This window comes from Rousettus aegyptiacus, unplaced genomic scaffold (genome assembly GCF_014176215.1).
Source record: "Rousettus aegyptiacus isolate mRouAeg1 unplaced genomic scaffold, mRouAeg1.p scaffold_m13_p_12, whole genome shotgun sequence".
Classification (NCBI taxonomy): Eukaryota; Metazoa; Chordata; class Mammalia; order Chiroptera; family Pteropodidae; genus Rousettus; species Rousettus aegyptiacus.
This window is the reverse complement of record NW_023416287.1, coordinates 42,563,085-42,578,867: the sequence shown is the minus strand read 5'-3', so window position 1 is coordinate 42,578,867 and position 15,783 is coordinate 42,563,085. Positions and strand designations below refer to the sequence as shown.

Below are 15,783 nucleotides of genomic sequence, written 5' to 3'. Positions count from 1 at the left end.
TATCCATTTTGCTACCCTATGTCTTTTTGTTTTAATTAATTGATTTTTTGATGGTGACATTGGTTAACAAAGTCTGGTACATTTGAGCTATACATTTTAACAATAAGGCGTGTGTGTGTGTGTGTGTGTGTGTGTGTATTTACATTTACATTGTGTATTAATCTCCAATACTTAAGATTTCTGTCACCACATATCTGACCCCTTTTACCTCATTTATCTTCCCCTCTCCCCTCCCTTCTACCTTCTGGTAACCACTAGTCTATTGTCCATGTGCATGAGTCTCTGTTTGTTTGTCCTGTTCATTTGTTGCTTTTAGGTTTATATCACACATATAAGTGATGTCATGTGGTTTTCAACTTTTTCTGTCTGGCTTATTTTGCTGAGCGTGATTATCTCAAGGTCCATCCACATTGTCGCAAATGGCAGTATTTCGTCGCTTCTTATGGCGGAGTAATATTTCCATGTATGTATGTACTACAGCTTCTTTATTCAGTCATCCATCTTAGGACACTTCAATTGCTTCCATGTCCTGACCACTATGGATAATGCTGTTAAGAACATCAGTGTGCAAATACCTTTTCGGATAGGGGTTTTAAGTCTTTGGGGTAAATACCCAGTAAAGGGATTGCTGGATCATATGGTAGATCAATTCTTAGTTTTTTGAGGAACCTCCATACTGTTTTCCATAGTGGCTGTACCAGTTTATTAGATTTATTAGATTTATTCCTAGGTACTTTATTCTTTTTCTTGCAATTGCAAAAGGAATTTTTTTTCCACTTTTTTTTGACACTTCATTATTACAATTTAGCAATGCTATGGATTTTTGAACATTGATTTTGTATCCAGGAACTTCACTGTATTTGCTTATTGTTTCTAGTAGTGTTCTTGTAGCATTTTAAGGATTTTCTATATAGAGGATCATGTATTCCGCAAATAGCGACAGTTTGGCTTCTTCATTTTTTACATGGACGTGTTTCGTATCTTTCTCTTGCCTGATTGCACTCTCTAGGACCTCCAATGTTATATTGAATAACAGTGGCGATAGTGGACAGCCTTGTCTTGTTCCTGATCTTAGAGGGAAGGTTTTTAGTTTTTTACTATTAAGTATAATGTTGGCTGAGAGTTTGTCATATGTAGCCTTTATTATGTTAAGGTATTTTCCTTCTATACCGATTTTATTAAGTGTTTTGATCATGAATGGATGCAGTATCTTGTCGAAGGCTTTTTCTGCATCTATTGATATGAACATATGATTTTTATTTTTTAATTTATGTGCCGTATCACATTAATTGATTTGCATATGTTGAACCATCCCTGTGCCCCTGGGATGAAGCTCACTTGATCATGGTGTATAATCTTTTTAATATGTTGCTGTATTCGGTTCACCAGTATCTTATTTAGGATTTTTGCATTTGTGTTCATGAGAGATATTGGTCTTTAGTTTACTTTTTTTGTGTTATCTTTACCAGATTTTGGTATCAGGGTCATATTGGCCTCATAAAATGAGTTTGGAAGTAATACCTCATCTTCAGTTTTTTGGGAGAGTTTCAGGAGAATAGATATTAAATCTTTTTTGAATGTTTGGTAGAATTCAGTGGTAAAGCCATCTGGTCCTGGGCTTTTACTTTTGGGTAGGTTTTGACGATTGTTTCAATTTCCATACTGCTGGTCTATTTAGATTTTCCAGTTCTTGATTCAGTCTAGGAAGGTCGTATTTTTCTAAGTACTGGTCCATTTCTTCTAGGTTATTATATTTGGTGTTATATACTTTTTTCATAGTATTCGTGTATGATTTTTTGTATTTCTTTGGTGTTTGTAAGGGTTACACTCCTCTGCTTCTATCTGCCTGCTAGTCACCTTACTCCTAATTATATATATATATATATATATATATATTTTTTTTTCATTTTGTTTTGGGTGAGGTAACCCCTTTCAGTATTTCCTGTAATGCGGGCCTCATACTGGAGAATTCTCTCAATTTTTGTATGTCTGGAAAGGTCTTTATTTCTCCATATCTAAAGGAGAGCTTAGCCGGAGACATTATTCTTGGCTGATAGTTTCTTTCATTTAATAGTTTGAATATTTGATTCCATTCCTTTCCGGCTTGTAAGGTTTATGCTGAGAAGTCTGAGGGTAATCTACTGGGTTTTCCTTTATAGGTTATCGTTTTCTTTTTCTTAGCTGCGCTGAGAATTCTTTGTCATTGATTTTTGATAATTTTAATACAATGTGTCTTGGTGAAGGCCTTTTTGGGTTGAGATAACTGGGTGTTCTGTTTGACTTCTTAAATTCTAAGCTTCAGCCCATTTCTTAGAGTTGGAACATTCTCATCATCTGTTTGTCTGAAAATGCTTTCTCGTCCCTGCTTCTTTTCCTCCCCTTCAAGAATGCCCATTATTCTTATGTTTCCTCTCCTGATAGTATCGGCCAGTTCATCTCTTGCAGTGTGTTTATCTCCAGAAGTTCTATTCAGTTCTTTCTGAGGGTTTCCATCTCCGTGCCATAGGTTTTTTCAGTACTTGAAATTGTTGATATGAATTGTCTTGGGTCAATGGTTTCTTTTTTTCAGAAATACCATCCTGAATCCTCTGTCTTTTAAGTTGCATATTTCTATGTCCGTAAGCTTATTTTCTGGAGATTTTTCTCTTTCTTTCTGAGATGCCTTGTCACCTTGGTTGTTCATGGTGTTTAATGGACTATTTCTCTACCTGGGCATTAATGGAAGTGTATTCTGCTTTTTTATTTTTTATTTCCAGAAAGATATATTGTATAAAGGTCTCTCTTTAGCCTGTTGCTAAGAAGGTATTTTTCTTTTGGTTTCCAGTAGGTGGCGTCTAATCCTCTTTGATCCCTGCTTTGTATAGTCTTAATAATGCCTTTTTTTTCCTAATGGAATTCTTTCACCTTCACTACCCTCAGTCTCAGTCCCTGTCAGTGTTAGTGATAGTTTCTGTAGCGTTTGCTCAGATTTCCCTGGGGCTACGTGGTATTTGATCTCAGAGGATATGGTGGGCAGGTCCTCTGGGTTGAGGGATCGGGACTGGGGCTCCGCCTTGCATTATGCAGCTGTGGCTGGTAATAATCAACTGTTGTTTCTCTGCTGTCCCCGTTTCTGTGCTTTCTGCCCTGATGACTAGGCACTGCCGCTGGTGCATGGAGTTAGTTCAAAGCCCTCCCAGGCAGGGCTCTTCAGGGAACTCATCACACCTTCTTCCCTCCCCCTCCTCCTGCAGGGAGCTCTGGCTGTGAGAGGCAGCTTATTTGTTTCTCCCAGGCTACCACCTGACTCCTGGGGTCCTGACCTGAGGTAGCTCTTATGCACAGATCCCACACTCAGACGTGCTGGTGTGCAGTTTGGGTGTTTTTGTTGAGTTTTTGATGTTCAGCGTATTGTTTCAAGGGGAGAGATCTGGGGACATCTGTCACTCCACCATGTTTCTGACGTCACTCTCCTATATCTTTTGATTGGAGCATTTAATCCATTTACATTTAAAGTGATAATTGATATGTGCATAGATCTTACCATTTTATTATTCATATTATGTTATTTTTTTCTTCCCCTTTTTTAAAAGAATTCCTTTCAACATTTCTCATAATACTTGCCTGATGAAGATGAATTCCTTTAGTTTTTTCCGTCTGAGAAACTCTTTCTCATCTTTAATTTTAAATGATAGATGCAGCGTGTAGACTTGTCTTTGTTTTAGGTCCTTTCTTTTCATCACTTTAAATATTTCCTGCCAATCCTTTATGGCTTGCAAAGTTTCTGTTGAGAAATCAGCTGACATTCTTATAGGAGTACTCTCGTAAGTAACTAGCTGCCTTATTCTTGCTGCTTTTAGGATTCTCTCTTTGTCTTTAACTTTTACCATTTTAATTATGATGTGTCTTGTGAGTCTGTTTGGGTTCACCTTGTTTGTCACTCTGTACTTCCTGGACTTGTATGTCTGTTTACTTCACCAGGTTAGGAAAGTTTTCAGCCATTATTTCCTCAGGCTCTTAATGTTTTGATTTCTCTCTTCTAGTACTCTGTGATGCAAATATTGTTATGCTTGATGTTGTCCCAGAGGCCCTTAAACTATCCTCATTTTTCAAACTCTTTTTTCTTTTTGCTGTTCTGATTGGGAGCTTTCTGCTTCCTTGTCTTCTGAATCTCTGATTCGATCCTCTGCTTCATCAAATCTACTATTGATTGCTTCTTGTGTATTTTGCATTTTAGTTATTGTATTCTTCATTTCTGACTGGTTCTTTTTTATAGTTTTTATGTCCTTTTTCATGCTTACTCTCTCTTTGTCTAAATTCTCACTGAGCTCATCTATTCTCCTAAGTTCATTGAGCATCCTTATAACTAGTGTTTTGAACTTTATCTTGTAGGTTGCTTGCCTTTATTTAATTAGTTCTTTTCCTGAAGTATTCTCCTGTTCTTTCAGGAGATGTTTTTTTTCTTCTTCTTCTTCTTATTTTGGCTACCTCTCTGTTCGTTTCTATGTATTAGGTAGGTCTGCTACATCTTACAGTCTAGGCCTGGTGGCCTTATGTAATAAGTGTCCTATGTGGTTCAGCGGTGCAATCTCCCTGATCAGCTGTACCAGCTGCTCCTGGAATGTCCCTTGTGTGCCTCTTGTGTGCGTGCCCTTCTGTTATCATTGAACCTTGATTATTTGAGGCACATTAGTGAATTGACTCTTAGGCTGACTGGCTAGAGAATTGGTGATACCCACAACGTATGAGCTGCTGTGTGGGCTGACCCCACAGAGTGTGGTTTACTCCAGCAGTTTTGTGTGCCTGTTGAGACCACTATTTAGGTGTGATGCTTGTAGGGAGCTAATCAGGTGGTGCTGTGTTGAACTCTAATGCTAGGCTCTGGGTGTGTTGGTTCTGGAGCCCCTGTAAGGGGCTTTAGTGCACGCTGCAGTCAGCTGCCTGTGACTGGCCAGTGGCTACCTGGTAGGAGCTACAAAGCTATCTATATTTGGTTACTAACTGAGCTGGACTTGGAGGTATGTGGGAGAGGCCATGCCGTGACCCGAGGCTGACTGCCACTAGTACTGGATCTGGGACAGTTCAACAAAAGGTCCGGGCACCTCTTGGCTTGAGGCTGTCTGACAGCTATCTGAAAGTCTCAGCAGATGAATGAGATGGAGCCTCAGGAAGTCACCAGGGTAGAACAAGTAGTGTTCCCCAGATTGGTGCAGGTTCAGATTTGTCACCAGTGCTGAGCTTCTGGCCAGTTGCAGATGTCTCTGCTCACCCTGAGGCTAGCTGCTGACTCCTGAGATTTGCTCAGAACTATTACAGGTATTGCTAGTTGCCCACCACTGAAAGTATCCCCCACGTTGCGCAAGCAGAGGCCTGTTGATTGCTGCTGAAGGAAGCTCCTGTTGAGAGCACCTGTTGGGGCTACTTGCCCAGTAACCAACCAAAATTGCCACTAGGCAATTTGTGAATTGGGTGTTTTGGAGTTTCAGGGAGTCACCTGACAAAGATTATGCCGAATCTGTAAAACAGTTTGGAGAATATTGCCATACTGACAATATTAAGTCTTCCAATCCATGAACATGGATGTCTTTCCATTTATTTATGTGCTCTTTAATTTTTTTTTTAGCAACTTTTTGTAGTTTTCAGTGTATAAGTCTTGCAACTTTTTGGTAAATTCATTCCTAAGTATTTTATTCTTTGAAAGCTTTTGTAAATGGAATTGTTTTCTTAGTTTCCTTTGTGGATTGTTCATTGCGAATGTATAGAAATACAGTGAGTTGTGTGTTGTTCTTGTATCCTGCAAATTTGAAGAATTTGCTTATTAGCTTTAGTAGTTCTTTGTGGATCCCTTAGGATTTTCTACAGATAAGATCACCTCATCTGTGAATAGAGATAGTTGTACTTCTTCCTTTGTGATCTGGATGCTTCTTTTTTTCTGTTTTTCTTTTTCCTAATTGCTCTGGTTAGAATTTCTATAACAATGGTGAATGGCAGTAGTGAATGTGGATGTTCTTGTTTTGTTCTTGATCTTAGGGGAGAAAGCTTTCTGTATTCCACCACCGAGTGTGATGTTACCTGCTAATTTTCATAGTTGCCCTTTATCAGGTTAAGGAAGTTTCCTTTTATTCATAGTTCATTATTTTTATCATGAAAAGGTGTTGGATTTTGTTAAGTACTCTTTCTACATCAATAGAGATGTGATTTTTGTCCTTCATTCTATTAATGTGCTATAATACATTGATTAATTTTCATATGTTGAACCATCCTTGTATTACCCTGGGCCTGGCTGAGTCTGGCTGGGTCATTGAAGAGCAGATGCAGAGCCTGGAGGGCCTTCCCATGAAGGTGAGTGTGGGGGCTGGCAGCTCCTGGCATCCACCCAGGGTGTGGTCTCTGTTCTCTAGCAGTTTGGCCCAGAATCCTGCAGAGGCCACACTGGACATGTTGGGGCTTAGTATCTGGCTGCTCAACTTCTTTGGTCTCTACCTCATGGTGACTGTGCCTGGGGGTGATGTATGGCCTCTTACCTGGGAAAGCCCTCAAGGTATATGGGAAGGAACGATAGAAGGTTCAAAGAGTTCAGCTTCAAAGTAACATCTCCAGTTACTTCCTGCTCCTCTATAGAGCTGAGAAAATGCTTGTCACTTCTGCACTCAGAACAAAGATTGAAAAGCAGTCATACCCCTTGCTTTTTTGCTGATTCTTTTACTCAAGATTGAACTTTCTCTGTCACCACCTTAGGCCTGGAATGTGCTGCTGCCAGCCTAGGCTGTGAGGGTTAAAGTTGGGAGGAAACTGATCAGAAATGTCCATTGTCTCTATTAGCCAAGTGCAAGGTGGTTATCACCTTCAACCAAGGACTCCGGGGAGGGCGCGTGGTGGAGTTGAAAGAGATAGTGGACGAAGCCGTGAAGCACTGCCCAACCATCCAGTATGTCTTGGTGGCTCACAGGACGGATAAAAAGGTCCACATGGGGAATCTGGATGTCCCCCTTGAGCAGGTGGGTTTACTTCACATTGTATAGTTTGAAGAGAGGTTATTATTTGGTTAACTAGGTCTGAGTCCTGTTAGACTGTTTCTGAATCTAGGTTCTCTAGAGGTGTCCAGGGTTCCCCTGTGATATTTGATGGGTTTACATCATGGTTGGGAAGATGGAACTCAAATAACCACAAACAGAGAAACAGTTAATATAACAGAAATGGTTGGATTTATCCTTTTATTTTGCATCCTCTCTACATCTGGAGTTGAACTAGGGCAGTCCAGAGAAGGTGAGCTCTGATCCAGTCTGCCGAGTCTTACAGTGGCCGAGGAGAGTTGTTCTCAAGAAACTGAATGAAGGGGAGAGGCTAACTGCCCTGGGTGGTGCTCTTTTTTTTTCCCCCCCTCTTACAGGAAATGGCCAAGGAGGACCCTGTATGTGCCCCAGAGAGCATGGGCAGTGAAGACATGCTCTTCCTACTGTACACCTCCGGGAGCACCGGGACACCCAAGGGTCTTGTGCACACCCAGGCGGGCTACCTTCTGTATGTCGCCCTGACACACAGGGTATGGCCTCAGTGGTTGGTGGAGGGTACGAGGTGCTAATTTCCTGGTGGGCCTGGGCAGGGGACTAAGTGGGGCTGGATCTAGGGCTAGACCTCCTGTTATTAAGCAGTTTCTGTGAGTACGAGGTGCTCATGTTTTCCTGCAGGGTGCTCATAAGCAGGGCTGCTATGAATTGTGGCACTAGCCTAGTGGAGAGTGTGGGCAGGGGAGCTGTGTTCCTGTCCTTGCTGGAAGAGTCCAGGTCCCAAACTTGAATCTTACTGCTGGCCTTTAGCCCTTTGCACCTATACCTATATCATCTATTGGCTCAATGGCCTGCAGGAATCTGGCCCTCACCAGCTCTGACGTGCTCAATGGCAGGGTCGCCTTCTGATGCTCAGGTCCTTCCTGGGCCCCTTCCTCTATAAAAAAAAAAAAAAAGTCAAAAATTATATTTTATAACTGATCTGGTATAAAGATGAATATATTACTGTTATATATGAAAACTTTTTTTTTACTTAAAAGATTTTTCTTTTTCCTTCTGATTTTAAAGGAAAGTAAAACATTTTCATGGGTCTCTGAAAGTGTTGTGGCCTCTAGGCCCTACTCACTGGGACCATGTTTTAAAAGTAAAAAAAAAAAAAAAAGATTTGCTTTTATAAAGAAAATTAAATATAGTGTGTAGAAATGATATTACAGTAGACTATCCTTTTTGGCAGTGGCCCCTAACCTTTTTGGCAACAGGGACTGGTCGGTGCTCCTATGAGAATCTAATGCCTAATGGTCTGAGGTGGAGCTGAGGCGGTGATGCTAACGCTGGGGAGCGGCTGCAAATACAGATATAGCTTCACTCACTCGCCCGCCCGCCACTCACCTCACCATTCCTAATAGGCTGTGGACTGATACCAGTCAGCGGCCTAGGGGTTGGAGACCCCTGCTATAGGGATTATAAAGCAAACACTGTGACACGTTTTTATATCCCAATAAAGAGTTTAGAAATCAGTACTCATTTAAATGTGGGGGGGGGGGGGTTGCAGTTTATCATGGCATCCTTGGTTGCCTTGAGAAGTGGCTGACACTTTCTAGGTGGGATTGGATTTTGATGTATAATCTGTGGACCAGACCCTCTCTTTTGCAGAAGGTAAAACTCAGCTCCAGCAGGTGCTAGCAGCAAAGAGAACTATCTGACTAGGTGACTGGAAAGACGAGGCTCATCTAAGCAGGGCTCAGACAACAGGACAGTGAAAGTGCAATCATTCTTAAAAGTATCCCTGCTTTCCTCCACTCCCAGCCACCCCCTTGACCCCCCGCTCCAACCAATATGGCTGCACAGGGCCCATTACTGTGCTGTCTAGAAACTCCTGGAGAATCTCAGCATTTGTCTTTGGCAGCAGAAGACTGGAACCATTTGCCCGCCAATTTAAAAAAATATTGAAATAGAACACATATACAGAAAACCATCCAAATCAAATGTGGGGCTTAATGAATTATTATAATGGAATGTCGCCAGCCTCACAGAAGCCCCTTCATAGCCCATCTGCCCTCAGCCCCTTCCCCATATCCTGACTTCTACAGCAACAGTGCCTAACCTTTTTAGCACCAGCAACTGGTGCTGTGAGAATCTAATGCCTGATAATCTGAGGTGGAGCTGAGGTGGTGAAGTTATCTCTGGGGAGCGACTACAAATACAGATGAAGCTTTGCTTGCTCGCCTGCCACTCACCTCCTGCTGTGTAGCCCAGTATAGTCCATGGCCCAGGGGTTAGGGACCCCTGTTCTACAGCATCGCCGCTTGTGTTTTCCTTTCTCTAGTTGACCCCTGGATGTACATCCCTAGGTCCTACAGCTTACCCGTGCCACTGTCTTTTTTTTGATATGTCTTTTAAGCCTTTTTAAATGTATAGTTTTCCCTTTATCCCTTCTATTTTCTGAAACTTTGTCTGTTGTAGCACTTGGCTGTTTGTCCTGGTGGCCCTGGTGACCCTGGCTGGCCTTCGTGTTTCCTGCAAAGGGCAGTTAGTTAGATCCTGAGATGGGATTGAGCTCAGTTTGGGCCCTTTGACAAGAATGCTGCAGACATCTGTGTCACTCCTCTCAGGCTCTTAGAAGCTGATGATGCTTGAGGCATTTCTCGGTCTTTTCAGCTTTCATGTTTTGCAGTTTTTAAGGGATTTAAAAAATTGTGGCATAACTTAATGCAGGAAGATGCCCTTGTACATAGGAGTAGATGAAGTTTTACCTGTGAGTACATGTGTGGCCACCACCTGTATCAGGACATGGAATCATCTTCAGCTCCTGTAAGGCTCTGACACACTACTCACAAGGCCCAGCAAGACCAACTCTGGTGTGACCTCTGCATACAGATCAGCTTTGTCAAGCTGGGGCTCATACATTATACAACCTGGGGTCTGGCTTCTTTCACTGTCCTCTGCAAGAGTCAGTGTGTTGTTGTGTGTACTAGTGACTCCATCTTTTCACTGCTGTGACTCCATGAAGCCACCACAGTGTACTTCTCCTTTGCTTTCGGTGGTCATTGGAGCACCTGAATCTCACAGTTAAAGAACATGCTTAGTGACATGTGGGAATGTGGGGTGATGGTCCCCTGACTGCCTCTCCTGTTTCCGCAGCTTGTGTTTGACTACCAGCCAGGAGACATCTTTGGCTGTGTGGCTGACATCGGCTGGATCACAGGACACAGCTATGTGGTATATGGGCCCCTCTGCAATGGAGCAACCAGTGTCCTCTTTGAGAGCACCCCAGTTTACCCTGATCCTGGTGAGGACTGGGAACCCAAATAGCATCTCCAAGAGGATGCTTGAGGAAGGAGGATGGAGTGGGGGCCTTCACTCTGGCTTGGCTATGTTTTGTGGTCCCATCGTATAGTGCTGAGCCTTGCACTCTGCCAGGTGGACCAGGACTGGGGACCTGTCTACCGTAAGATCAGATGAGCAATAGAAGGGGGTCCAATTTGGCACTGAAAGCCATCCCAAGACTGCCCACTCCAGTGTTCTCTAACAAACTGCCTGCCTCGGATCTTCCCTTCAAGGGCTAGGCAGCAGGTAGGGACCGAAAGCACTGTTCTCTTACCTCTATGGCCACTTGACTAGATCCAATCCTCCCTCGAAGCCAGGCCAACTGACCTCCTCAGTTTCCCCTAGACAGAGGGGGCTTTTTACAGCCGGCTACTTGTGTCTTCAGGGCTATTCCATCAGAGTATGTCAAGTGTGGCTGAAGCTACCTCCATGAATTGATTTCATTTGGAGTCTGTGGCCGTGTCTTGCTCACCTTGGTATCTTCCTCCCACTCAGCACAGTGTCCCCAAGTATTTGTTTTAATGTAATTGAATAGCAGTGGCCCTGCTAGAGGAACCATCTGTCCCATAGCACTGACAGTTAAGTGCATAGAATATCATTGTCACCTCTCCGGGCTCTTCTCCAGCCTCCCACTGGGGCGCAGTGGCTCTGGATCCTCTGTAGGAAGAACGTGTAGGGGGCATAGCCAGGGGAGTAAGAGCCATGTCTAAGGTGCAGTTGCAGGCATGTCACTTCAGCCACCTGAAGATCAGCTCCCTGTGTGTAGGGTGATGGTGGTGAGTTTCAGGGGTTTCCGGGAAATGAGGTGAGTGTGTGCCAGGTAGTTGTCCTGCTCCCTGGGGAGCACACAGTGGTGGCCTGGCCACACTATTCCAGGGGAAGCACCAGTTACTACTTTAGAGACCATTTAAATGCAACTGAACACAAGCTCTATGTTAATGCTACATGGCTTATTCTTAAATTCAGAGTAACATTCTTTTAACTTATTCCTCATATAATGTGGGTACACCATGCGAATGCAGCTATCCAGGGCCAGATGAAGGCTGTTTGCCAATGGGCCTGCCAATAGATGGGAATGGGGGTGGGCAGGATGACTGCCACAGTGAACCCTTTCCCAGGGGCCTCCCTTTCTATCCCAGTGACAGATGTTGAATCCCGTTTTTGTGAACAATGCAGTTGTTTGCACATATTTAGTACCCAGTGCTGTTAACTTATCTCTAAATTAGGTTAAAATAGGTATGTCTGATGGACTCTCAGACTGACTGAATTGGGGCTGTTTTGTAGGTCGGTACTGGGAGATGGTGCAGAGGTTGAAGATCAATCAGTTCTATGGTGCCCCGACGGCTGTCCGGCTGTTGCTGAAACATGGTGATGCCTGGGTGAAGAAGTACGACCGCTCCTCCCTGCGGACCCTGGGTTCAGGTGAATACCACTCTGCAGTCAGAGGGAATGCATGTCATCTGTCAGAGCCAGTGAGGGCTTCTAAGTGCTTTTAACCATGAAAACTACATGGCCATTTCTTTGAATTCAAACAATGCCAGGCTGCATTGAGTAGGAAGCAGTGGTCAGCCCCTCCCTGGAGACCACAGCTGTTGACAGTCTGGGGCACAGCATTCCAGGCACTATCTGAGCCTCAGTTCTGTGCTCAATCTTTGTTATGAATCCTTACCAACTCGGTAAGCCCTGGGTCCTTTCTTGGTGGCTGCACGGGATTGCCCTGTGGAAGTCAACTGCAGTTCACTCAGCATTCCTCTGATGTTGGGCGCCGATGATTCCCATTCTGTGCTGTGTGCTGCTCTCGTTTGGATGTTTCCAGGCAGGTAGTTGCCAGATCAAAGTTAACCTCCCTTCATAGTGTTGATAGATGTTGCCAAGTCACATGAAAACTTTTGGGAAAGGTGACATGGGGTTTGTTCATTTGGTACTAGGAAGTCCTGCCTGTTCCCCTCTGCTTTTCCATGATGCGTTTCATTTCTGCTCCTCCACATGTTGTCAGGTGTGGTCAGGAAGGAAAACAAGGCAGGAGGCCCTCCATGCTCCTTGGTGAATACAAGGATCTGCTTGGTGGTTTTTCATGGAGGAAGAGCATTTGGGGCAGGTACCCCAGGGATTTGTCTTTCTGCCAGTGCATCCTTTGAAAAGGACAGTGTGCATGCTTTATTTGTCAGTAACGAGGGCATGCAGTGCTGGTACAGGACTTGGAGGCCTGGTTTGCTCTGCCTGCTGTGCCTGCAGCAAGCACCCTGCTGCCCCCTACCACCTCTCAGGGGCCTGACCCTCCGTCTAGGCCCCTCTCTGTGCTACGTTTCCTGGGGATTTCCTTGGCTTCTTTGCACCTCAGGTTGTCAGCTCTTAGATGACCTGACTCTAACTGAGATATCTTTCCTCATGCTGACCGTTTGACCAGGCAGTGAGCTCACAGAAGTCACAGCCATCTGTGTCTTTAGCGCTGCTGTGCCCACATGCAGGAAGACACAGCAGGTCAGGTGGGGGATAATGGCTTGTTGTGAAGCTGAGCACAACTTCACAACAGATGATGCCCTGAGGGCTCCACCCGAGACTCTGGCTTCTCTGGGACAGAAGCCATTAGGTAGCGCTGCCTGAAAACCACGTTTTCTTGCAACCGGCTCCTCTCTGCTCAGAGCCTGCCTGGTGGTCAGTGTCAGTTTGTTTCTAAATGAACAAGCCCTTTGAATTTTCTAAGTGGGGGCAGCAGAAAGTGCTTTAGGCTATGTGCTAGGTGGTGGGGAGTCTGAGTTGCCTCTCTTGGCATGTTGGTGCTGTGGAGGTGAGGCCTGTGTACTCCTGACTGGGATCCCATGTGGATGGGGAGGACTCATGATGTGTCCCTACACTCTGGGCTACGTAGCAGGTGGGGACCGAAAGCATGTAGAAGGGTGTCCAGGGCCATTGAAACATCTCAGGTTCTCCAGGCGTTGTCTGCAAGGTCACCTGAGTGGGCCTAGGGAGTTGAGTGAGGACAGGGGTGGAGGGAGGTTTGATTTGCCATGTGTACTTGTGGGATTTAGTTGCTGAGGAAAGCTCACAAGACCCAAATGACAAGGCACATACTGTGAGCACTTCAGGTGCTCTAGCAGCTATGTTAGAGTGGGGTATCGGTCTCTGCAGAAAGCTGCCTCAGGTAGGGGTCCCCCAAGGCCCCTGTGGTTCTCCCTCCATAAAAGTCATGACCAGACCCTCTCTTGGATCAGGTACCACTGATGCATGCAGAGACTCTTTTGCCCCAGGGAGCTCACATGAGGTTCAGCTGGGCTCTGAGTACTTTGCTTGTCTGGGGGTCATATTGCTGCCATATGACCAGTGCCAATAGCAGAACCTTGTAGGGGTTTCCCAAAGACCAGGTTATCAGTAGGCAGTGCTGACAGGCTGGCGAAAAATACCTGGCAACTCCTTGCATGGGGCACCGAGCAGCACTAGGGACCAGTATACTTCCTATCTGACAAGGGCCAGCTTTGTGTTGGTCTGCTGCAGTCATAGCTCAGGACCATTCTAGGCAGCTGGATTAGCCCTCACAGCTCTCCAGACTTGGGTGTGTTGATTTCATTTACTCAGTTGGCAGAATCCAGCTCCTCACTCGACTTCTACCCCAAGATATATCTTTCTTGAATTTTTTTTTTAACTTGTAATTTTACAAGTAATGCACAGATATATTCTTATTGTAAAAAGAAAAATTCGGTAATTTGGCTATCCTTCATGAATGCTGCTCCAGGGGACCCGATTGCTTGTTCACTTTCTGGCAGCTTCTTCAAAGTTATATTCCTATGCAGAAACACAGCTCAGCTTTGAGATGATTCTTTGACATGAATGTGATCAAGCCGTACTATTATCCTGTGATGTTTATTTTAACTCAACAATAGGCAGAGATTTCCATATGGCTCTGCCCCCTTGTTTGAAAACTTGCTAATACCCTTTTGTGTGGATTGCCATGGTCCTTGCAGTCATGTCCCTGTGGTTGGCTATTGTGGCTGTTGGCAGTTTCTCAGTATCAGCCAGTGCTGCAATGGGATCTTCCTGACTCTTTTTTGGGCATGTGTGAGTGCAGAAGTGATACACACAACACCCAGCCACTTGTATGACCAGCATGGGAGACTACAGCCAGGAAAGGTCTTGGTTAACTGCTACATCGTGGGTGCTCCTGATAAAGAGGCAACTGGCATGAGAGTATTTTGGTATTTTAGCAACATTATGTCTAAATCTGCTAGTTCTGGCTGAATTCTAATCTGGTGTGGGTGTTTTATTAGGGTAGTGTCTTAGCTGTTCCAGTTGCTATAACAAAACCACAGACTGAGAGGCTTATAAACAACAGGAATTTATCTCTCACTGTTGTAGAGGCTAGGAAGCCCAAGATAAAGGCATGGGCATGGTTAAGTTCTGGTGAGAGCCCTCTGCTATTTCAGATGGTGCTTTCTTGCACTGTCCTCATGTAGTGAAAGTGGGAGGGGGCTCTGCAGGGTCTCTTTTATAAGAACCCAAATCTCATTTTTGAGAGCTCCACCCTCATGATCTCAGCACCTCCCAAAGGCCCCACCTCCTATTCCATTATCTTTAGGAGCTGGGATTCCTACATAAATTTAGAGGACACACACCTTCAGACCATAGTAGGTAGGTACTGGGAACTGGCAATAAGTCGTAGGGTGTGAACACTTCCCCCTTTCTATTGAGGTGTAAAATATGGTGAAAAGCACAAATGCCAGGTGTTCAGCTTGAGAACTATTTACACACACACACTATATCTATATATCTATATATCTATACATACATATATATACACATACATATATGTGTATATATATGTGTGCGTGCGTGCGTGTGTGTGTGTGTGTGTGTGTGTGTGTGTATCACCACACCCAGATTAAGCTGTAGAAATTTTCAGAGTCCAGAATGTTCCCCTATGCCCCCTCCCAGTCAGGAGCCCTCAACCATGACTACTACTTGATTGCTCTCAGTGTGGATTGATTTGCTTGTTGTTAAACTTCATACACATGGGCTTGTGCGCCATGCATTACTCTTGTGCCTGCTGCGGTTGCTCAGGGCTGTGGCTCAGGTTCATCCCTGCTGAGCGTAGCAGTGGCTTACCGATTTTCATACTGTATGGTATTCCAGTACATGAGTTCAGCACTCTTTATTTCTCTATTCCACTCTTGATAGATAGGTTTTAAATTTTGGCCACTGTAAATGTCCTTGTACGTGTCCACTTTTGGTGGACATATGCACTCATTTCTGTGGGGTGTGTGCCAAGAGTGAAATTTTTGAATAATAGGATAAACCTATATTTAGTTTTAGTATAATCTGCCCTAAAAGGTTGTCCAAAGTAGTTGTATCATTCACTTTTAGATGTTGAGAAATACCCAAATTACTCCCCAAGATTGCCATACCAAATTATACTCCTATAGTGCATGTGATATTGTTTTCCCCACGTTCTTGTCAATTTTTTTTTTATTTTTAACCC

At 44.2% G+C, this 15,783-nt stretch overlaps 1 protein-coding gene across 2 annotated transcripts in view; it reads left to right on the top strand.

Moving 5' to 3' along the window:
- Nucleotides 1-15,783, top strand: part of ACSS1 (acyl-CoA synthetase short chain family member 1) — a 64,564-nt gene that overhangs the window by 39,295 nt on the left and 9,486 nt on the right. Inside the window, exons 4-7 of one of the 2 annotated variants that reach the window (XM_016124545.2) lie at nucleotides 6,802-6,977; nucleotides 7,370-7,522; nucleotides 10,128-10,275; nucleotides 11,598-11,735. In XM_016124545.2, coding sequence (XP_015980031.1) covers nucleotides 6,802-6,977; nucleotides 7,370-7,522; nucleotides 10,128-10,275; nucleotides 11,598-11,735 — 615 coding nt within the window. The remainder of the gene's footprint in view (nucleotides 1-6,801; nucleotides 6,978-7,369; nucleotides 7,523-10,127; nucleotides 10,276-11,597; nucleotides 11,736-15,783) is intronic. The other variant, XM_036229765.1, reaches the window with a different exon arrangement.